The sequence below is a fragment of the Fibroporia radiculosa genome (genome assembly GCF_000313525.1).
Source record: "Fibroporia radiculosa TFFH 294 genomic supercontigs, scaffold1135, whole genome shotgun sequence".
NCBI classification, from domain to species: domain Eukaryota; kingdom Fungi; phylum Basidiomycota; class Agaricomycetes; order Polyporales; family Fibroporiaceae; genus Fibroporia; species Fibroporia radiculosa.
This window is the reverse complement of record NW_012133265.1, coordinates 15,119-36,990: the sequence shown is the minus strand read 5'-3', so window position 1 is coordinate 36,990 and position 21,872 is coordinate 15,119. Positions and strand designations below refer to the sequence as shown.

The 21,872-nt window shown below is 51.1% G+C and overlaps 9 protein-coding genes across 9 annotated transcripts; 6 read left to right on the top strand and 3 right to left on the bottom strand.

The window, feature by feature from the left end:
- Positions 1-286: 286 nt before the first annotated feature.
- Positions 287-947, bottom strand: FIBRA_02192 (uncharacterized protein; the record flags this gene model as incomplete). The annotated part of the gene is made up of 3 exons (XM_012324057.1): positions 287-621; positions 678-847; positions 934-947. The coding sequence occupies 3 exons, from the start codon at positions 945-947 to the stop codon at positions 287-289; spliced, it is 519 nt and encodes a 172-aa protein (XP_012179447.1).
- A 1,069-nt stretch (positions 948-2,016) lies between these two features.
- FIBRA_02191 (uncharacterized protein) lies at positions 2,017-4,296 on the top strand (the record flags this gene model as incomplete). Its single annotated transcript, XM_012324056.1, has 1 exon — positions 2,017-4,296. The coding sequence occupies one exon, from the start codon at positions 2,017-2,019 to the stop codon at positions 4,294-4,296; it is 2,280 nt and encodes a 759-aa protein (XP_012179446.1).
- Positions 4,297-6,656: 2,360 nt separating this feature from the next.
- On the top strand, positions 6,657-8,377 carry FIBRA_02190 (uncharacterized protein; the record flags this gene model as incomplete). The annotated part of the gene is made up of 8 exons (XM_012324055.1): positions 6,657-6,800; positions 6,864-6,930; positions 7,000-7,133; positions 7,197-7,303; positions 7,366-7,455; positions 7,485-8,020; positions 8,074-8,187; positions 8,256-8,377. 8 exons carry the CDS (start codon positions 6,657-6,659, stop codon positions 8,375-8,377), a joined length of 1,314 nt encoding a protein of 437 aa, XP_012179445.1.
- Positions 8,378-8,431: 54 nt separating this feature from the next.
- Positions 8,432-10,536, top strand: FIBRA_02189 (uncharacterized protein; the record flags this gene model as incomplete). Its single annotated transcript, XM_012324054.1, has 6 exons — positions 8,432-8,547; positions 8,609-8,741; positions 8,810-8,940; positions 9,699-10,016; positions 10,069-10,197; positions 10,248-10,536. The coding sequence occupies 6 exons, from the start codon at positions 8,432-8,434 to the stop codon at positions 10,534-10,536; spliced, it is 1,116 nt and encodes a 371-aa protein (XP_012179444.1).
- Positions 10,537-11,811: 1,275 nt separating this feature from the next.
- On the bottom strand, positions 11,812-13,214 carry FIBRA_02188 (uncharacterized protein; the record flags this gene model as incomplete). The annotated part of the gene is made up of 8 exons (XM_012324053.1): positions 11,812-12,078; positions 12,129-12,299; positions 12,349-12,449; positions 12,505-12,630; positions 12,689-12,832; positions 12,885-12,970; positions 13,029-13,121; positions 13,183-13,214. 8 exons carry the CDS (start codon positions 13,212-13,214, stop codon positions 11,812-11,814), a joined length of 1,020 nt encoding a protein of 339 aa, XP_012179443.1.
- Positions 13,215-14,483: 1,269 nt separating this feature from the next.
- FIBRA_02187 (uncharacterized protein) lies at positions 14,484-15,399 on the top strand (the record flags this gene model as incomplete). Its single annotated transcript, XM_012324052.1, has 3 exons — positions 14,484-14,626; positions 14,698-14,738; positions 14,792-15,399. 3 exons carry the CDS (start codon positions 14,484-14,486, stop codon positions 15,397-15,399), a joined length of 792 nt encoding a protein of 263 aa, XP_012179442.1.
- Positions 15,400-17,301: 1,902 nt separating this feature from the next.
- Positions 17,302-17,908, bottom strand: FIBRA_02186 (uncharacterized protein; the record flags this gene model as incomplete). Its single annotated transcript, XM_012324051.1, has 2 exons — positions 17,302-17,712; positions 17,768-17,908. 2 exons carry the CDS (start codon positions 17,906-17,908, stop codon positions 17,302-17,304), a joined length of 552 nt encoding a protein of 183 aa, XP_012179441.1.
- Positions 17,909-18,942: 1,034 nt separating this feature from the next.
- On the top strand, positions 18,943-20,288 carry FIBRA_02185 (uncharacterized protein; the record flags this gene model as incomplete). The annotated part of the gene is made up of 6 exons (XM_012324050.1): positions 18,943-19,323; positions 19,391-19,573; positions 19,641-19,729; positions 19,794-20,026; positions 20,082-20,140; positions 20,196-20,288. The coding sequence occupies 6 exons, from the start codon at positions 18,943-18,945 to the stop codon at positions 20,286-20,288; spliced, it is 1,038 nt and encodes a 345-aa protein (XP_012179440.1).
- Positions 20,289-21,328: 1,040 nt separating this feature from the next.
- Positions 21,329-21,719, top strand: FIBRA_02184 (uncharacterized protein; the record flags this gene model as incomplete). The annotated part of the gene is made up of 2 exons (XM_012324049.1): positions 21,329-21,516; positions 21,566-21,719. 2 exons carry the CDS (start codon positions 21,329-21,331, stop codon positions 21,717-21,719), a joined length of 342 nt encoding a protein of 113 aa, XP_012179439.1.
- Between the last annotated feature and the right edge of the window lie 153 nt (positions 21,720-21,872).

Sequence of the window (21,872 nt, the reverse complement as noted above, 5' to 3'; positions counted from 1 at the left end):
CCAGCGGCTGGGTAACCTCGCTGACCTCGACAAGTCGATTTAAGTGATGGAAGTGCGATATAACTCACTCGGCGCGCGTCGCTTCTCGCCATAGTCCGGTCTCCACCAAATTTCCAATCTTGCTTTTACAACGATCTCACATTCTTCCTTTCGAGATATCTGGGCTAGGCTGCTGAGCGATCGATTAGGGCATGGCAGTATAAGAGGTGGTGCAGGATGGGAAGGCCGTGCGCAAGAATCTTTCTGGGGCCCTGCGAACTTCTCCGTGATGCCAGTGCTGTGAATATTATGCAAGAGAGGTCGACATGCCGTTTCCGCTATTCTGACAATGTCTCGACCTTGCCTCGCGATCAGGAGTGCCTCGGCTTGGATGGGCGTCGGGGAGCTGGAATGCTGCACATGTAGTGCTCGGCCGAGTTGGAGATGCAGAGAGAACGGCTTGCACGTAGAAATCAGCGCCTCGTCTGTGCGCTCGATAGATTGTACTAGCTAAATGAGACAAGTTCACTGGTGAGGGCACTCCATAGTCGAGAGCAGACGCGGGAAATTCTCCCTTCTGCGCCGGCTGCCCAATACTAATAGAGACGTGCTCAACCTTCGCACTGGTTCCTTCATTCTCGTCTACAGAGATCACGCCATGGGGCGATAACCATCTAGCACCTGGCATTACCACCAACCTTGAGGCCACAACACCATGCCACGCACCTCAGAGTTGGCGACCTTCCCCGCCCCCGTCTCATCATACACGACCTCTACGTCTTCCGCCACCTCCAGCTCAATAAAGCCGTCAAACGCGTCTCCTAGGTCTGCCACTTTCCACGCGATCTCGGACGATGAAGAATCCGTACTGTGAAAGGCACAAATGGTTAGAACGACGGGGGGGCATAAGCAGTGCATCCCTCACTGGCATGCGTAGAAAGCTGAGGGACGCACTCGTAGGCCGTCATGCTAGGTCATGCTGCGGGAGTGTGGTGGGGGCGCAATGATTATAGTATTACATTGGAGAAAATATTATTACGGCGGAATGGCCGAGCGGTCTAAGGCGCTAGAATCAGGCTGTATTACGTACTTTACAAATCTAGTCCGAAAGGGCGTGGGTTCGAATCCCACTTCCGTCAGTTCGTTTTGTTGCTTTTCGGTCTCCGAGCATTTCCACCACTTGATGTATCTCACCAGATCTTTGGTTTGTTTTTTCGAAGGTCTTTTGTGATTGTTGCCCCTTTCGAAATGACATGATTCCGTGTCGCCGCTGACTACAATCATGGGTATACATGGGCTCAGGACATATCTTCATGAAAACAGAGGGGCCCTCGCTCATTCTTTGGAATTTCACCGACAAGATGAAGGTCATTGCGATGCAGAACGAGTGAGGATTGTTGTAGATGGGTGGTCGTGAGTCGTCTCACTTTTTTGCAGTGCCCTTGAGATTCTTGGCCGCATTTTTCGGCTCAGGGAGCTCTCCGCCATTGTAATGCTTACTGTATGCAGTGAGGTATATGCCGTGCTGATTGCGACTGTTTTCTTGAAGATTTATCTACGAACTGCTTCACTGCGCTGATCTGCAGTGGGTTTATGGCGGGGAATACGAGGCATTCGCCCAGTCAGTCGTGCAGGTAGTCTCTGCTTGGGTCCGGGTCGGGTTTGACGTCCATGTTGTTTTCGATGGTGCGTCTTGTAAATTTTGTCAGGGTCTTCATCCATGTCGACTGCTGAGGCAGATACTTGCCCGCTTGTTCGACGAGTGAAGCGAGTTTGCCCATCTCAATGATTTGTCTGACGAACTTCCCCTTGATGGATTGTGTCCATTACTATCGAATATGTTTTGCCTATCACTCAAAATTTCCCCTCCAGTGACAAGCTCTGACTACTTCGTTCGTCATTGCAGGACCTTATTCGTCTCTCAAATTTCCCACTGTAATCTCTCGTGTCAATCGTACGACTATTCAAGCTGGCTTGCTGTTCTTTCGCACTTCTGCGGCAGCTCGCGCAACCCCTAGGTTTCTACATGAAACCACTATGCTCCCCCCACTTGCGTATTCCGTGTGCGTTCGTACACTGCTCGACCTTTCTCGCGCGATGAACGACAACGTAGTGGTCCATTTTGCAGACGGAGAAGGTGACCCATGTGCAGTTTCTCTCGCTGGTAGGCTCCATGCCTACGTCGTAGGTCGTGACTCAGATTTCGTAATCCTCAACGCTGAGGGGTACAGAGGATATATACCCCTCGACGAAATGCTCTGGAATTCTGTCGCCTCATCATCTACCGCTTCGGATGCCGGAAGTGTGTACAGTTCCGTATATGGAGACGTGGAAGATGATGTGGATGCCAACGGATTCAAAACGGTACGCAAATCCAAGATACGCAAGCGCTCCGCCGTAAATCAGCGAGTTGGACGCGGCCTGATACCCCCTGATCATTTGGTAGACTCCGACACCGATCTAGTTCTGACAGCCACGGTATACTCGCCGGAGTCGCTTGCCGCCCATCTCCAGCTACCCACCTCTCTCCTTCCCCTTCTCGGCGCTCTCGTAGGCAACGACTTTACAGGTGCCCCAGAAGTCACCTCGATTGATGCATACAACAGCTCGAAGAAGAATGACTTGCAGCAATTATTCTTCGAGAAACAACTGACACTCACTCAGCGTATCACGAAAGTGGCGAACACCCTCCGGTCTCTTCTCAATGCAGCATTTCCTACAACGTCTACTACACATCAGAGAAGGAAAAACAAGCCAATTAGGAGCGTCATAGAGCTAATACAGGCGGCAATTTCTGCAATGCTTCGATTTCCCGATAACTTGGCTGCGGTTGAGCGGGAAGCTATCGCGGACCGTATAGCAGAAGCAACTCTACAATATGCGATACCACGGTTTGATGTTCCTGGTGACGATGCGGATGGAGATGAAAATCGACCACGAGGGCTGAAATGGATGTCAGACGTCTGCCCGCTGCATCCTCGCGACTCTTGTCCCCTCTTCACTACTCTGATGCACTCTGTTGTGGACGCTACTTCCGTATATCCAGGCAATGAGAGTCTCTCGTCCAACGGAAATATTGTAACCGAGGCTGACGAGATGGAGAGCCCTCGGGATCCGCACGCTTGCTTAGCTGCATCGTACATAGCAGCTTATCGTGCCGGCGATCTGTCCTCTGACATGCTGGATGCTCTGTACACAGGCACTAGTTGGCCTCTACTGTTCCTTGAGAATCCAGACAAAGAAACTGTGGCGCGAAGTATAGGCCGGCCCATCCGGGAGATCTGCTACTCCATACTGGATGGCGGAATTGGGCTGATGCGAAGCTCCGATGTTGACGAGGCAGAAGAGGACGAAGACGACGACGAACTCATCGATGTGGTGGAGGAAGACGATGAAGACCTACTCGCGCCGTTACGGGGTGCGTTGGAGCGATTCGATCACCCGCCAGAGACCGCCGAAGGGGAGGCCGGCGATCTGCACTCTACTCAACCAGAGAACCGATCACCTGCCACAAAGTCTCAGCGTCCCAAAATTATACTGGAATACGTGCGCAGGGGCACCCGCTTGGCTGCCGAAGAAGTTACTGTCCCTTTCCTGCGCGACGTTGTGATCAGTATCAACAATCCAAGCTTGTGCGATGATATCGGAAACAATCACACCCCGGTACCTTTGTGGTCAGAGACACTCAGAATGACCTTTTTCCTGCGAGTCCTCAAGTCCGATGTGCCCTCCGTTGCTGCACTTGTTGGGACGCCTCATCTGATGGCTTCTCTGGCTATCCGGTGGACAGTGATGCAGTTGCATGCTCGTGCCGAAGAGAGCGAAGAACAAAAGGAAAAGGCAATGGAAAGATGGACCATTTCCGAGGCTCGGGCTCTTGTGGAGGCGTTTTCGTGGAACGCGTCCGAGGATTCAGATACCCAGGAACAATCGCGCCTGCAGGAAAACATCCTCGAGCGAAATATTCAACTTACGGCACAGTTCTTGATGGCTTTAGACACCATTGAGCAGTTCGCTCAGATCATGCTCCTGACCGCCCAGGTGCCGAGCCCTGCCGCACATTTCTCCGGACGACGATTCCATGCGAATCTGAATAGTCGTGGAGCGACTCGGCATATATCGCCTGATGTGGGCGACGGCCTTTGGAGGGCGTGTATGGAAGACCTGAAGGATGTCTACGCGGAAGACAAACGAGCCAAAACAAGGAAGGAACGGAAAAAGGAACGAGGACCTACGTCTACGCCCTCCAAAAATGAAAAGAAGAATAACCAGCCACGAGGCGGTATGTATGGTATGCTGGCAGGGCTGGAAGTATGACGAACAAATCGCTGAGGTCCATGTGTTATGTATGTATGGTATAATATTTTGCTCTCAGGTCGTGGCTATATTTATTTGTGGCAATGCCGTATATATTGCTAGTGCAATCTGATCGTTGAACTTACCATGTCTCGAGCGAGATCTTGACACGCAGCTTCACCATTGGTGACACGTTGGTGACATGTACAGAGCAATCGACTCACAAACCATATCGGTATGCGGCCCAGGTCGTGTGATACACTAGACTACTACTACTACTAGTAAGTATCAAGTATTGCGTTGTATTGATGCTTCGAGCTCATTGCAACAAAATGAGCGACTAGACAAGCTATAAGTAGCAGAAATGGTCAACAAAGCGAAAATATTTGAAACATTACAGGGCGTACCTTCAGAAGATCTCTAAACGCTCTACCCAAATGCTTCGAACGGTCCGTATAATGTCATCGACCTCCGCTATCGTCCCAGAGATCCTTCGATAATAGCCTCCTTTTCTCCTGGAAACCAGGAGCGCGAAGAAGGGCTGCTGGAGCTGCACCAGCGTTTCAAGAGTCCTTGTTTGATCATTCCACGCGTCCTGCGTCAGGTTCCGCAGAATCCGGATTCCATGGGCGAATGATAGCGTAAGACTGGCTGAGCTGGGTGACTTATAAAATTCCTTAGCATGGAACTACTCGCGCCGATAGCATCGTACATGCGCGACTGCAAGAATATAGGCGTCCAAACATTGTGCTATAACCTATAACTAACCTTTGAAGCTAATACAAGAGATCCTGGTGTTGGCGAGGATCTATTCCAACGATCGATAGACCTCTTTCAATATGGTCGATTGCCTCCTCATACCGCTCGAGGTACCAGAGGGCAGCCGCCATTGTCTCACATCCCTGAGTCATTACCACGAGACTTAGGGACCGACAGCGAGCCACTCAGTTATGTGGCGCCTTGCGCATAAATTGGAAAGAGACGTACTTCATGCGCATCCTCTAAGCTTGCTTGAGGCGCGCCGTTCGCGATGTGGCACCCGGCACGGGCGGAGTAATGTGCGTGTTCCAGAGGATCAAGAATCAGAATCAATGCCAGCTAGGAGAGTGGCTAGTTTGCGCGAGTCTGGAAAGTACTGGTATGCTAGGGCACGAGGCGGCTCCGTCGAGGCCTCAGCCTGACCTTTCGGGACAAGCCGTATACACGCCCACAGAGCAACTCTGAAAGTGTTCAAATTTCGGGCGACTAGAGATTTCGAAAGTCATAAGCAGGAGAACCCGTTCTACGAGCTTGCAAACGAGAGGAAATTAAAAGACCCCACATATATAAAGTCGGGCTCGCTACCGTTCCAAATGACCCGACCCGTAAGTCGGTCCGACTCCCAGATCCACGTGATCACATCCAATTCCATCGAGACTCAACTCGGCACTCGGGTCTCGAGCCGGCGGTCGCGAAGCTCTAGCTCGAGTCGGCAGAACTCAAACCGCGACACTGGCAAACTGCTCCGTCCTTGGGCCCCTACTGCGCAGGCCTGAGACCCAAATCCAAATTGAGGGAGACTCGTGAATTACTTCGTCACCTACGGAACGCATATTTGTCTTCGTACAACATGTTTCCGGGCATTTTGGTAAGAAGGCATCCTATGATTCCTATCACCATCCTAATTTTGCCGTCCCTTATTGCAAATTTAGTGTTTTGGCATAAATATCGCGATCGACGGTATTCCGTTCCGCGCAACGCGACTTACATGCATGCGGTAGTAATCACCACGAGGGCCCGGCCTTCCCAAGGCTGAAATGCTCTATGTACCGGCGAAGTCTCATCCATACATGTCTTCGTTGTCTCAAACCACACGTGAGTGTCTGGTATACTTACGGAGGCCTCGTCGTAGGCTCGAAGATCCTTGCTGGATCGTAAGTTTTCCTTTGTCGCAAGTGAAGGAAAATCATATGAGGAAATTGACTTGGAACAAATTCATGCCGGGCCCTTGCTCAGAACACCTTACCGCCAAGCGAACGGCCAGTCGGCATCATGCATCTACAACGTATTGACAACGTACACGCCCAACACATCCACGTAAATCCATATGCGTGTCGCCCTGGAGCCCTCGGCAGTGCAGAGCGTGCACCCCCTTGTGCATCTTGGTTTTGAAAGCTCAACTAGTACGTTCTGATACCGCTCCCGACCCAGAGGTAGGTGCTATGGACTGTCGCACCTTTTACGTTTTGGTCAGGGGACTCTGCCGGTTGTTGGTCAGGGGACTCAACTGCTCTGCTGAGTCACTATAAATACTTTGTGCACCGGGGTGTGTCTCAGCTCTCTTGACGACCCGCATTTCCTCTGTCCCTGCTTATATTACGCCATTCTATAGACGTCAAAAGATGGCGTCCGACGAGATCCAAGCTATCGACGTGGTTAAGACTCATCAATCCGAAAAGAGTGTCACGTCTGCGCATACCGACAAACCTGATATTGAACATGCGTATGTCCAAGACGACCCTCGTCAATGGTCCAAAACTCGCAGGGTAAGTAGACTCTGAAGTTCGAGGCTTATCTATCTGTTGGACGTTGAACACGTAATTATATAGTTGACGATAGTCGTGATGATATGTGCGGCGGCCTTAATAGCCGGCTTTGGATGTAACATCTATAATCGTACGGCTCTTTATCACTTTACTTATCACTTGCAGCATGCTACTTTATTATTTACTAAGCCTTGTGCAGCTGCGATATCTCAGATTGAATCGGACCTACATGCCACAAGCAATCAGATGAGCTTGACATTGTCACTATTTATCCTGGTCCAAGGAGGTCTCCCCGTCATATGGAGCGCGATCAGCGAAATACAAGGTCGAAAGGTAAGCATCAATTGCTTGGTGCGTCGTGCATTGTAAACTCATAGCGGCTGGTACCGCCAACAGATGGTCTATCTGTTGTCGATAGCTCTCTACACTGTAGGCTCCCTTGTGGCTGCGCTTTCTAAGTCCATTCAAGTATTGATTGTCATGCGGGTGTTGCAAGCTGCTGGGTAAGTATGATAACATTGCTTCATTCAATATTGACTTGATGCATTTCGCACTGCATTTGCAGCGGAAGTGCTGTTGTGTCCATTGGAGCTGCGACACTCGCAGACCTATATGAGCCATCCGAGAGGGGAACGATGATGGGTCTCTATTTATGGTATGCATTCTCATACTTTTCTCGTGTAGTTCTGCGAACTCACATATTATCCTAATCTGTTCCTGGTTCCCTTTTTCTGCCCATATTACTGACAACAGTGCGCCTCTACTCGGACCGTCCGTCGGGCCCATTTTAGGCGGCGCTCTGACGCAAGCTTTCACCTGGCGTGCACCATTCTGGTTCCTTGTCATCTTCACCGGTCTCTGCTGTCTATCATTCATATTCTTCAAGGACACGTTTCGTCAAGAACGCAGTCTTACTTATCAGACCGTGTTGAAGCGCATCGAAGCACATCAAGCCAAGAGTTCTTCGCATGTATCTCATGCCACCCCAACTTTGGATCAAGTGCCACCCAGGGAGAGTCCCGACTTCAAGGAGCTGAAGGAAGAAACTGCATCCATTACGACGACCATCGTGGCGGGCGATGTTGAAGCTCGGCTCTCCACAAAAGAGGAGTCAACGTCTGTGACGAATATCAAGCTGACATTAAGAGACGCAAATCCTATAGGCCCCATGGTTCAAGTGCTGCATCGACTGAATAACGTCATAGTCATAGTGTCCTCCGGTACGTCATGGGCCTCACTGACTATTTCACCAAATGTCTGACCATGTCATAAGCCTTGCTCTTTGCATTCGAATTCAGTCTTACATACACGGCGTCACGAACGTTAGCAAACGAGTACCAATATGATGCGCTCAATATTGGCCTTGTTTTGCTTGCTTTCGGAGCGGGTAAGTCACACCTCAAGATAGGATCCTAGCCCAGCTCGCTGATTTTGAAAACATTCCGGCGTGACTAGGTGCCCTACTTGGCAGTATAATTGGCGGACGTTACTCCGACCACGTTCTGCAGAAGTTGAAAGCTCGAAATGGCGGAAGGGGCACTGCTGAGGCGCGCAATTTGTGTAGTGCCACGCCTTGATGAGCGTTCTGCTCATCTCTGGTTTTGCACATACAGATGCGCCTGCAGAGCACTATGCTGCCCATGATATTTTTCCCGCCCTGCGTCGTTGCATACGGATGGATCTGTGAAGAGCATGTCCATATCGCAGCAGTGTGTGTGATCCTATTTTTCTCGGGTTTCTTCATGATGTGAGTCGCCAGCTTGACTCCGCTGTGTTATTGCTAAACGTGAGTGTGTGCATCTCTCTAGATCCATTTACTCGAGTACTCTTGCATACATTGTCGATGCAAATGTTGGTCGCTCCTCTTCGGCCGTTGCTTGTAATAGCTGTTTCCGTGGTATTCTAGCCTTCATCGCCGCAGAGGTTGCGGTCCCACTCCAGGTGCGTCTCGTTCTTGCCCCTTGGTTTGACACTCGTTCTAAACATTTCCTCGTCCCGATCGCCCCAAGGATTCTATTGGTGACGGTGGGCTGTACTCGATGTGGGCGGGACTTATGCTCGTCTCTGAGGTGCTACTTCTGCTCGTATGGTGGAAGGGTGCACAGTGGCGAGAGAAGGCCCTGGCTCAAGAGGCAACTCGGTAGGTTCCACTTTAAGTCGCCCCCCTAGATCGCATAGAACCTCGCAGCCCTGGACGGTCATGAGGAAACGAAAAAGTAGTATGGGTCTTATATGCGTGTCCCATATCCATGTCAGCATTCATGAAGGACACTCAAATCAACATGTGAATAGTGGAATAAAAGGGGGTAATAGCTTCATGTCTTTATCGTGTAATTAACATTTGACGTCTACTATTTGCTTCCTCGTTCGGGAAGGACCCCTTTACTAGAAAGATACCGTATTCTGACTCAAGAGCGTTTCGCTTCTCCTGCTGTGCTCGTCTTTCGGCTAAAGAAGTAAAACAACCGTCTATACTTCTGAGCGCGACGGTCAGTACCATTCTGCCAGCACCATGTTGTATCTGGCGGTGCATCGACAGCAAAACCGTTATGCTGTGTAAGACGGCCTTTCCCAGGTTTTCCTGGGGTGTATGAGTCGTTGCATCTATTGCGCAGCCGAACCACCGTAACTTATGTGGGTTTTTCACTTAAGGCGGATAATATAGGGATCGGTGAGCAGGAGACCGCGACTTCATCGCTGTCAATATTCCTCCCACTTGATTAGGTCAAAATTTACCGTTTCAGACCTTGAAGGTGTACGGTCATCTTCACGGCATTTCTACATACTAGAAGGGACTGTGGACGGTTTGTCAGTGGAAGTCGGGAGATATGATGACGGGTTGGCAGAGCAAGTCAGATTGCTTACATAATCCCCATTGAGTTCGTTTGTTTTCTGCAGCCTCTGGTTCTCCTCAAACGAGTTCCGTGCGACTCCTGGGCTCTGGGCTATTATGACATCTTGCTTCAACCTTGCTAATGACGAGGACCGATTAGTCCAGAGGCTGATTCAATACGAAGTAGTAGCGCAGGAATCCATAAACGAAAACCGAAAGCTGGGCACGACGGAAGCACTTCAGCCACATTACGATCAAGCTCTCGCCTGGTTTGAGAGCACCGCTCTTTACAGGATGCCAGACATAGCTGATCGCGCAGCCAAGGATGAATGGTTCCGACAGTGTGATGAAATATGTTTCGGGCGCAAGAACTCCCAGAAAGAGTGAATCTTACTTCCTATGATTCGTACGAGCACTACTAACACGATGATACAGCCATTGTGCGACTGTGCTCGTCGCCGTAGGGGCTTTGCAAGTTCTGCGATTTCAAGACCTCAAGGAGTATGGTGCGATCCACGGTCCCTCGCATGTTCAGAGAATTATGCGGAGGACTGCAGAGGAAGTGTGAGTTCAGGTGTTTCTTATAACTGGGTGCAGATTTACTCCCGGAACAGTCACAGACGCGTTGTTTCTCCCCAGGAGCGCGCTGCGGCACAACACGCCTATCAAACATCTCCGTTCACAAGTGATAGCACTAGCTCCCATGATCTCGTCGGATTGAAATTGGCGTGCCCCACTTCTCACGGCGGCAACGTAGAGATTACAATTGCAGATTGTGCGACAACTGCGATCAGCAAAGATCCTTATTATATCCTCTCATATAGCACCGGTGAGACCAAGTGTGTAAGCAAGGAGGAGCTGGATGTCATACTTACGAAGAGTGCTATCATTCTGGACGATTGAAGTACTACGTCGTTTCCAGCGCTCTCCATGTTTGATCTTGGCATGTCCTATATATCTTTTTGAAATAGACGTTTTGCCTGTCAATCAAATAGATGACAGGCAGGAGTCCATTTACAGTAAATTTGGACCTCACTTTTGTGACCACTGTGACGGACCGCACACAAATCAGCGAAATCGTTTACTGGTGCACTTGTGTGGTGGATTTTTAGCTGACAAGGAGCGGCCCGCAGACGCACCGAGCCGTGAACTCGTACATAGATCATCTTGCGGTATGTAGTATCACGCTGGCAGCGGGCATGCGTCCAACAAGCTGAGACTCCTTACAAAGTCGTAGATCTCGGTCAGTGTGTATTCCTATACACCATGAACAACCCACTAGTGTCCCGTTCATTCGGATTCCGACTTTCGTCCGCCCCTGTACGGCTGACTCTCCTGGCATACGGGCGGCCCTGCTTCTGCATGCGGTACTCACAACACAGCATATGCCATACAGCGCAGTTCGGGCGTCTCATAGTGACTGTATTTTAGCCTGTGCGATCTGCTCAAGCACAGGCCTGCGATATGCATAGACTCCGAGGCCCGCTTCCTGTCCTTTTTACATAGCTCGCTCGCTTGAACGACGTACTGAACTGGTATGCGCAGCCGAATCCTGGGGGTACGGGACCCATATCCCGCGACGGTACAGGCTCGAGAATGCTCATTAATGCTTGGGGCCTGAGTTAGTCATAGTGGAACTTGAACCATCTCCACCTCAACACGCTGTACTCACTAATTACAGTACCACTCGACTCGCACCACAACTTCTGGATGCAGTGCATCACTGCACATTGAGCCCTATCGCTGAATTTGATGGATGGTCCCACGAACATGAACGATTGTCAGTTCAAGTTCCAATTGGACGCACGATGATCGGTGTCGGTGGGTACATGCAAGCGAATCACAATGGTTGTAGTGACTCAACGGCTCCCACTCCAACAGACAATGCTCGATGTTCAGGGGCCGTTCCTCTTGGAATGGACGCACAGCGCGCGCGGTCGCCGCCAACCCGCACCTTCCAATTTCCCATATGGGCCACCCCACAGCAGCGGCTCACAGCGTCTCAGTGCCAACGCCGCGCCCGAGTGCGGCATCCATTTTGAATGTTTATACACTAGCTGTGTATGAATGCCCTACCATCCACCGGTAGCGAGCATATACTGCAGTTCCGCCGACACGGTATTCACCGTACACAGCTCAACGGGCTCCTCAGCCCGTAACCCCACCCCCACATGCTGGTCACGTCCTGCTATGCCTCAGCAGCGCCTTACTTCGGAACGTCGCATTGTACTGCAGCAAGTTGTTTATGTCGCGCACCCAGTCGTCTTCCTTCCCCGGGCCCGCGCCCTCGCCAGTGCGGTCCTCCGGCTCCGCGATCGACGACCGGTTAATGCATGGGATGGGGTACAAAGACGCCTGCACTGTCACGGCCTCCCCGGGGCCGAGCACATGCGACACCTGCCCATCCATAGACAGCCCGGCCGATGCACGGCTGCGCTCGCTCACCTGCAGGGGTGTCAGCGGGGTCATCAGTGGCGGTATCTGGAGTGACTCACCCGCAGTGTTATCGTTGAGGAGGACGGAAAGACCAGGGGCCGGAATGACAGGCTCCGTGGGCATATGGGGGTGAGGACGAGCGCACTCAGCGACGGGTGAACGATCGGCCCGCCCGCCGACAGCGAATATGCTGTCGAGCCCGTGGGTGTGGACACGATGAGGCCATCCGACTGCATCTGGTGAGACACGATCGAGAAGGAGACACGCAATGGGACTCACGACGGCTTCCGTTAAGTGCTGCCCGTCGACGAAAATGTCAATCGTGTTGAGGTGGGGGCTTGAACCTCGATGCAGCGCAATTTCATTCATAACCTGCCAGTCTGAGGCGCAGTGTTAAGACGAGTGCTAGCAGGCCAATACCGGGCACTCACAGACCTTCGCAGTGGGCGTCCATGGGCATACCGTCCGCACTATGGAACTGACATGATAGCCGCATTCTGTGCAGCACCGTCGCGCGGCCTTCGAAGGCACTATCCAGTGCCTTTGCATAATCGTCGATGTCTGAAAGAAGTCAAACTTCACAAACACGCAAATGCAACTAGACTGAACGATAACTCACGGAAAGGGAGCAAGAATCCGAGTGTGCCCATGGAAAAGCTTAGTACTGGCGGCACAGCGCCTACCTTGAAAAGTGAAGACGCGTGGAGAATGGTACCATCCCCGCCAAGCGTAACGACGAGATCGACAGGTTCAGCATTTGGGCCTGGGGAGGTGTGAATGGTGAATAAGGCGGAAGGCATCAACACTACACGTACCTGGGTGCCATACCTCGACACCATCTGGAATGTCAGGACGATCTTCGTGGAACACCCGCAAAGTTGGGTACTTTTCCCGAACATAACTACACGTATCACTCAATAGAGTCGACAGCATATTTTCGACAAGACGAGCAAGCTTACGCGAGGAGCGTGTCAATAGCGTCGACAACGACCTTCGTGCGTAGTTTGTTGACTATCAAAAGAGATTTTGGTGGGTTTCCGGGCTTCAGTTGTCTGTCTTATGCGAGATGAGCTCAAGAACAGACTCAGTAACCTCAGACGCGAAAAAAAGCACGCCCTCCACCCCGCCTGCGAAGAACTAGACATGTGCTATTCTTTTGCACTTCACGCTCAATGCCACAGCCAGGGCATCTCCGTCTCCCTCCCGCAACATCGGACGCGGTAACAGGCGGTAGGAACGTACAGGACAGTTCAGAGAAGGTCAACGCACGTCGCGAACGAGCGGAACCGAGGCAGGGATGGTCGAGGATGCCGCCGGACTTGTGCGCTGCTATTAAGGTGAAAGCAAGCCCGATGTTTAGGGATTTGTCGCAGATTGAAGCATACTGCTCGATGGCGGAGCGTTGAGTAAATGCAGCTCAGCATTTCGACGGCGAGAGACAAGTGCACAGACTCAGAGGACCGATAAAGCCGCAGCTAGTCGAGCGCTTATGGCATCAGCTTAACACGTGATACCTGCATGATGCCGAAGAAACCCGAGGTCAGTAATCCGGAGTAAATACTGCCTGTACGGAACGGAAGCTCGATACTTAGCTTCAAACCGACGTTGACCAGTAGCCAGTGCGGTGCTCCTTGAGTCACGATTCGCACTTCGGTAGACAGCAAACAGCTGTTCAAAATGAAAGCAGAGCCCAGGAGGGTGCAGCCTCAACAATTTTGCATCTCGGTGGCTGACTCGGAATTCGGGATATCGATCATTTGTGATGTTAGGAGTTAGTTAGATTCTTGGCTCCTCGCTCTCGACCCCCTGTCAACTCTTTACCTTCGAGTGTATCAGGCATGGAGGGTAAATCAAGTTTGTCGGTTTGAGTCGTATGGCTCAATATATTCTATGGGTTGTGAAGCTGAGACAGCTGCCTTGAGGGCTTTGTATGGGGTAGACCTGACGTTCTGATGCGCCATGACACGGTTGATGGTCAACAGTATGACTACCTCAATCTGGAGAGCCTTTACACGTCTTAAGAAGACTTGAATTTTCAACTTCAGCCTGATTTGCTCATTCGACAAGAGTACGTCGATGCTTGGAAATATGTGGTCGAGTTGTTCGAGAGAAATACAAGAAGCTGCATCGTGATCGAACATCCGGGGATAGGTGAGTGAACATCACTTTGAGTCACCTGGTATTTGAAAAACTGTTAACGCGACCTTGGAGGAAAATCGCTTTTGTTGCTCTACGTGCTTGTCCGACGCATGAAGGCTAGCTTGCCAGTAGCTCTTCAAATGTCACATTCTGCGTACTTCCTCGTTGTTGAGGACGGAGTGCCATGTGTATCAAGCGATAATGGAATTCCACTCCAGGCCCATCCTAATATCTGGTGACTGTCTGATTCAAATGAGGAATCATTGCAACCTGCTATGGCCTTTCGTATCGGCAGGACTTCGAGAGTAATTCACGCTGCTTCTCCTCGCAGAGATCGCTGGAAAGACTGGCAGAAGTACCGTGGATCGGTGTTCTACTTTATGGGCGTCTGGGGTGTAGACGAACTCAAGGCACTTGCGTAGGTTTAGTGATATTTTCAATCTTGGATTATTTGGTTACTCATGTCTGAACAGAACACGCTGCTTCAAGAAGCAAGATAAAGTCAAGCAGCTACTTGACCTTGCTTCTAGGTGAGGCCCATCGCCTCGCGACCCTATGAGGACTTCACAAGAACCGTTCCTAGAGGCACAAATCTCCAATACCATCGCAGGCGCAGCTACTGCTTTTGCTACAGACCCCATGCATGCCTTCAGCAATGTCCTCACAATGGACATGGGCAGTGTTCACTCTTCCATTGTTTGGATGCGCCCGGAAACTAAGCATGGTTTGATCATCTCTCGACGTGCCTGTCAAGCATTTGTGCCTCACCTTACCGAGGTCGTCGAGCAGCTACACAGAGCCTTCTGTGTACCAACTGCAGCTCAGCGAGTCGCATCCTTCCAGCAACTCTCCTGGCATGCCGGTTCACGCAGTATTGCGGGTGACTTATTGGAAGGTTACGTGCACATGTCTCTGACGGCTGGTGGCAACCATTTCGACTGGTTCACACGGCCTACCAAAGCGGGTGGACAGCTGACTCCAGTTGCACACCCAAATGTCGCTGCGCATATAAAGTCCGCCCAGGTTCCATTTTACTTTTGCCCGGATAAGGCGGGCTATGCTGGTATTGATGGTGCTCTTTGCACTGAAGATTGTGTATATGCGATGCAGTCGACCCTTGATTGGGAACATGAATCCACTCAGGCGGTGCTGGAAAAGCTAAGTAGCGAGCTAGCGCCCGAGAATAATTAAAACAGGAAAAAATGGTGTCTTATTTTTGGCCACGAAAGCGTGGAGGGAGGATATGCAGTTGCCAAGAACCAACGGAAAAAGCTATCGGGCGTCTGGGCGAAGATCCCAACTGGATTCTTCGTTCCCTCTTACTCGGAGCCGCAAGAAGCTGTGTATATTGGTATGCATTATTACTAGCCTCTTATCAGGACGGGGACAAGGAAGAATCGTGAGTTCAAACATGCTGTTGCCGTCTTTCCCTCTTCGTAAGTACCACTAGTGACCTGGGCAATGTCGAGAAGGGCCTATGAAATGTTATCGGCAATGGCATAAGGAAAAGTCACCCAGCCTATCCCAGGAATATTTTGATGCCTCTGACTCTCTTCGAGAATTAACTCAGTGTTCTCCCTACTAGCACCTGCTCCCACAGTGGTTCGTTAGTGTCTGGAGGTTGCCACCATGGCTAGCAAGTACTCGAACCGACCCATCATGTGCACAATTCTTGACGGCATGAAAATGCGAATACTATGAGATGCTGTGCCAATCATTTTTTATTTGAATAACCGCACAAGGCTGCACATAAGCGCAGAGAGGACACACACGAGCATGAGAAGTAATAGAAATAAAAATAAAAACAAATTCCAGCACTACGGGATTTAGTTTCAACTAAGTGATGGTACGTGGTAGTATGGACAGTTTCGTACCACCTCATACAATTGGCCATCATTAATTCTTCTCTGTCTAATAGGAAACCGAATTAAGCGCATGAGAAGCTATGCGCCGCGACCACCGAGCATCATATGTGACACCAATCGCATTAGGCCTATACGCATCATGGTAGATAGCGCAGTCTAACGATTATTCTGCGACTTCCAGCTTTCCCCTAGACTAGAAACGTCGCCTGCAGTGATGGATGATCCCTCGCTTCACTCTCAATCCCAAAACCACGCCCATTCCGCAATCAAGCTAGCTCTAAACCATCACTGTGCGACGCATTGGTGTAGGCCATCAAATAGCACTTTCTTGAATTTGGTGAATCGCTTTTCACTGTCATACTGGAAGGCAGACCGCACGACACAGATGCAGGTATAGGCGGATTGAACAACGCCCAAAGGAGGCGTAACCCAGTATAGAGTTGTAGCTCCGATGCATCAGTATGACAATTCCCCAATACACAATGATCCTGTTTTGTCGTGGCTTACATTGTCTCTACTCGAAAAGGTCGAAGAAGGTGACCCCTATGCTTCCTGGTCTTCCCATTCACATGGATGTCAAAAGATTGCGGGTGAGTCACTTCAGTGGACGATACTCGACTTCCAAGGATAGTACCACCTCCTCCTGGTATGGATGCACAGCGTGTACTGCCGCACCATCCAATTCTACATTGGGCCATCCCATCGGCTTTAGCGAATCGCGCAGGGTGAAATGCAGCCTTCGCGAAGCGCCTTGACAGCGCCCCTAGTGCAGTGCTCCGAGATAACATAGCATATGTCTCGCATACACGCAGGAACGGGACCGCCCATGTCTGCTGCGCAAGGGTTAGCGAATGCCGAAAGCCGGATCAGGAACCGTCCATTCATGAAATACTGACAGAGTGCATACGACCATGGCCGATATTGATCAAATCGTACCTATACCCGGTGTCGATCGAGTTTAAGTAATCAATGTGGATCAAAGGTACTGGTACTACCGTGTAGAACATTCCGCACATGAGATACACTGGGACACACAGTATTAGTATGTTGTAAAAACAAGAGGTGCTCAACGGTATTTACAGCAATATTCTACGCTAGTAATATAAAATAAGTCAGTCTGTGGGCTACATACGGCCACTAGAATTACATGAGAGAAAAGTTCTTGTAGATACAAGGGTATCAAGACGGAGCGAACGCTACTAGTCATTGTGCAATAGAAATACAGTCTCTATGATGATCCAGGCAGATGTCTTTCGAGCTTCTCAAGCCAGCTCTGTCTCTTTCCTGTCCGACCGAAACTCGAAGACGAGTTCGGAGACGGGGTGCGTGACTTTGCTCGAGATGGCGAGGCGGAGCGCGAACGGTATTCGCGCTTTTCTTCGTTTGGAACATCCAGATGCCGGTGGTATGGCGGTAGCCCATCCGCATCCATGTCCTGGATGATGACTTCCGGGTTGACCACGACGTCGATTATTTCGTATTGGGCGAGGGAGGCTGTGACGGCTGCCCAGGCCATGGGGCCAATTTGGACGCTGCGCGAGCCATCGGGGGAGGTGACGCTCACAGAGAACATGATGCGGCTTTTGTCGACGTGGGCGAGCTCATCTGGAAAGACGGTCTGTGCGTAGCGGACTGCTTCCTATGGACAGGACAGTTGAGCATCATGCAAGTGAGAAGAAGTGAGAGAAACAAACCTCATATGTTGCTGCAGGCGTGACATAGACCATGCGGTCCTGGTAGCGGTAAGTGACCACGTTCACGGGCGTGGTCGGGCGAGCAGCCGGAGTATGAGAGTGGTCGTGCGGATGTCTGCGGCCAGTGTCTGGTCTGCCCATGGTGTGCTAGTCGTCTAAGGCGGGGATGGAGGTATTGTGTGTACGGAGGCACGACGGTGAGTCTTAAGTAGCGACAAGGGGAGTGTGGCGGTGTGCTGTGCAAGTTGAAGCTCAAGCGTGGAAGGCGTCAACCGCAATAAATACGCGCGACAGCGGACATGGCCACAGGAAACATTTGGGTAACGAGCCTCGTCGGATAGCCGCGCCCGTCGGGCAGGAGAACAACTGGCATTTTGCAGTGCTGGGCAAGACTGGAGACCGACGGCCTGACGCTCTCCATGACTCACTCGCAGGCGGGGCGGCGACGGCAGTTCCCGGAGCTTTTGCTGTGCGCCGCGTAGCTTTTGTACCGGCACCTTTGTCTTGTATCAATGGGTCTATCTCAACTGGGCACAGCTGTCTCCTGCCTTTTATGCACCGGTAGCCTCTGGACGACGACGGCCGTTTTTACTTGTGTTCTCTGTGACTGGGTGTAACTAGGCAACGCTTTCTGGAATGATACAGTCTAGTCATCGTCGTCCTGCATCGGTGATATTCCCTGTTCAGCTATGGTCTGGTAGTGATGTTGTATTCGTCCCCAACGAGGACAATCATTACCTGTTCCCACAGCCCTTCCAAATACATGATGTTCGTGTGAGTATCGCCTCCGTGTGCAGAGGCAACTGTATATTGTCTTCGATTTATGATTCCTACGGGATCGGTCGGGATCGGGTCGCTCTAAGGAGAAGTACTGGTAATCAGCTCAGAAAGGCAGCTCCTACGACTCACACTCACGGATTCGCTATCGTGAGCCTGGCCACGGGCACGTTGCTATAACGTTCTGTCACCCGGATCTCATTCTTCAACATTCTGCTCCATTACTGGGTCTTGCAGGCCTCATGCCCTGGGCATGCTGCCTTCGATGGACCCACAAATCTGTGGCGTAGATCCTTGCGCAGCATACTTAGGTCTTCATCGATGGGCCCGTCTCTGCCCTTCATTTCTCGCCACGACACTCATTATTGAGAAACACGGAGATCATCGAAATATCCACCATGGGTAGACAAAACAACTCATCTACCAACGGACGTGGGTCCAACAACGTACGTGGAACTAACAACAGGCCCGGTACTCCTAGTGCCCAACAGCCTTCGTTGTTGTCAACGCCTCCAAAATCGACTCCCGCCAACAACGAAAGCGCATCGAAGATGCTCCCGACACCGATATCGCGGGGCACGTCACAATCGGACGCAGATCGGACCGCCCGCGAGGGCGCTGTATCCGCCCCTGCTGGCGGGCCAGACCTGAAACCCATTGAGGACCTGCTCGGCTGCATGAAGTCCACGTTGAGTGTGCTTGGCGCAACATTCGACTCTTTGAGCGCGCAGACGGTCAAAGTCACGGAGCTCGTGCCCACAATTGGCGCACTCCATCAGGTGCGTTGTCTTCTCGCTGCTTGTCATGCCTTGTGTCACCAACAGGTGTCCGGGGCGTATCGGACAGATTGAAGGTGTTCGCGCGCAGTTTGATGAACAGAAGAAGGTGCAAGAGGAGCGCATGCAGGCGGTGAAGGAACAAATCGCGGACGAGATGAAGAATCTAGTGCGGACACGCCTGAAGGACCAGGTGGGCGTCATCGTCCGTGCAGTTGTGAAGCGGGAGGTCGCTAGCCGTGTGCAGAAGCAGGTGGGCTCATCGCAACGTGCGCGGGAGGACACGGCTGACAGATCGGTCACGATGTGCCATTCATCAGCTGCAACTACATATCCCGGGAACGCTCAAGGAAGAGCTTGAAGAATACAAACGACACGTTATCGAGGTGAAACGTAGTCTCCATAATGCGTACGCCACCATGTTTTTGTCACGTCCGTTGTAAGCATGTGAAGCCTGACCCCGGGCCTTTTAGGGAGGCGAAACGTCATAACGCGCTGATTAGGTCGGCGTCTCTAGACGAGCCCTTGCACCCGCTGCTGCGCCCGTTGGAGCAGGTGCAGGGCTCTCGTCCTGCTTACGACCTAGAGCCTCCAACCGCGTCGCGTTCCTTCCCGCGCGACATCGAGATGCTCATCAAGTCACCTCACAACGTTGTAAAGGAGCTGTTGCGCGATTACGGGTTGGTGGAGCCTACAAAGAGAAAAGGTGCGTCATGATCGCCCTCAGCTGGGCAAGGAAATGATAGCAGATCTAGCTGTAGGAGAAACCCAGCACGGCTCGCGCGAGGAGGATATTAATCGTTTTATGTCTTTCATCGGGGTAAGGACAGTCATTCATCTGGGATGCGATGGCTTACTGTTGGGGTCATCGTCAGGTCGGCTTTCAGCTTGTCCCGTCGTCCCCTACACAGGGCGGCCAGTGGCAGCCCCAGTCGCCGCTCCTGACGAGAGTCCAGTATCCGCAGTGAGCGGGCATACGTGGAGTCGTGTAGTGTGTATGAGTAGCGATCTTGGGGTTCTAGGTCTGTATGTTGTCGCCATCTTGATTGTACTTGTAAGTTCTGTCTTGTAGCGGATATTTTGCCTCTTGTATTGTGTATAACAGTCTCTGTTTATTTGTATTACGTGTCGCACGGACTTGCCGTCATGGTGAAACAGCAAGTGTCCCCATGATGATAAGCCCTTGCTCGATCGAAAGAACATATAAATGTTGTTTTGCCCAGGAACTATCCAGCTTCTACTGGCTCATGGGACGCGTGCTATCCAACTCGCTTTGATTGACATACTTTTCTCTCACCTGTTGGGTAGGCTGGAACATCCCGTTCGAACGTGGTAACGACATATCAATGGTGTAGACGCAGATCGAGTTTTGCTGAACATGGTCTCAGCGAGTGAGTGCGTACCTCGAGCGTCATCGAGAGTTAGCTGAGTGTATTCACCGTGGCTGTCAGCAGGGATCGGAAGCTGTTGAAGAATGTGTGGCATCTCACGGCGTCGGAGTAGTCATACAGAGAGCATCGGATGAACTGTAAGTTTCATAGCCTTTGATCATCGCACGAACTCAAATTTAGTATTATGTGGTAGCCATAAACTTCTTCCACCTGTGGTCTACGCTGCGTCGGACTCGGGACATTCAGAATTTGTCAGTATTTCCATTCAAGTAAGAGCACAAGTATGAACGACCTCATTGGACTGAAATTCTGACCTCTTATGGCCACTGGTAGCGGAGTCGAAACCATAGATATGGACTGTAGGATGACGACCACTTACTAGTACGCGCTCTTCTAGAGACTTAGATCGCGGCTGATGAAAGTAGATCTCGTTGTGTAAGCAGTCGCAAACGGTTTAGTGTAGCCGTCTGATAACTGCCAGTGCATACGCCACGCTCAACTTGTCTTGTGGCGCGCTCTGAAGTTCCATGGCAAATCTCAGTCTTTACCCTGGTGGTTGCGTTCCTTTGGGATTTGAAGATGAACTTTCTGAGATGATGTTCAAGTATTAACTTATAATGCACCAGAATATGGAGCATGGGAACCGCCTGGACGAGAACACCTTTCAAGGCTATTACGACAATGCCCTCAAAGTGTACAAGCAGAGTTTTCTGCTTATGCAGGCTCCTAAAGACAAAGCAGCTAGGCAGACTTGGTTTCGTGAGTGCGATGCTCTAATTGCCCATCCCAAGACAGAATCGGAAGAGTGAGTGCTGATTTTCAACTGTTTCGTCGCTGCTCATGCAAAGCGATAGCTATGTTATGGCCACGTTTGCTGCCAACGCAGCTGTTCAGGTCTGGCAAATGCATGAATTGTCAGAATACATGAGAGTGAAAGGAGAGATTGCTGCTGGCGAGATTATGTGGAATGCAAGGAAGAAACTGCAAGCACCTTCATGCTCCGTGTAACATTTGGCTAACTATATACCTTCATCTACTTTACAGCGCAAAAGCAGTGCCTACGCCTGATCACTTTGAGGCGCAGCAGCGTGAACAAAATGAATTGATGGGGAACGCGTCCACTACCGCGCACGCTCTTTTGGGGACAAAATTCGTATGCCC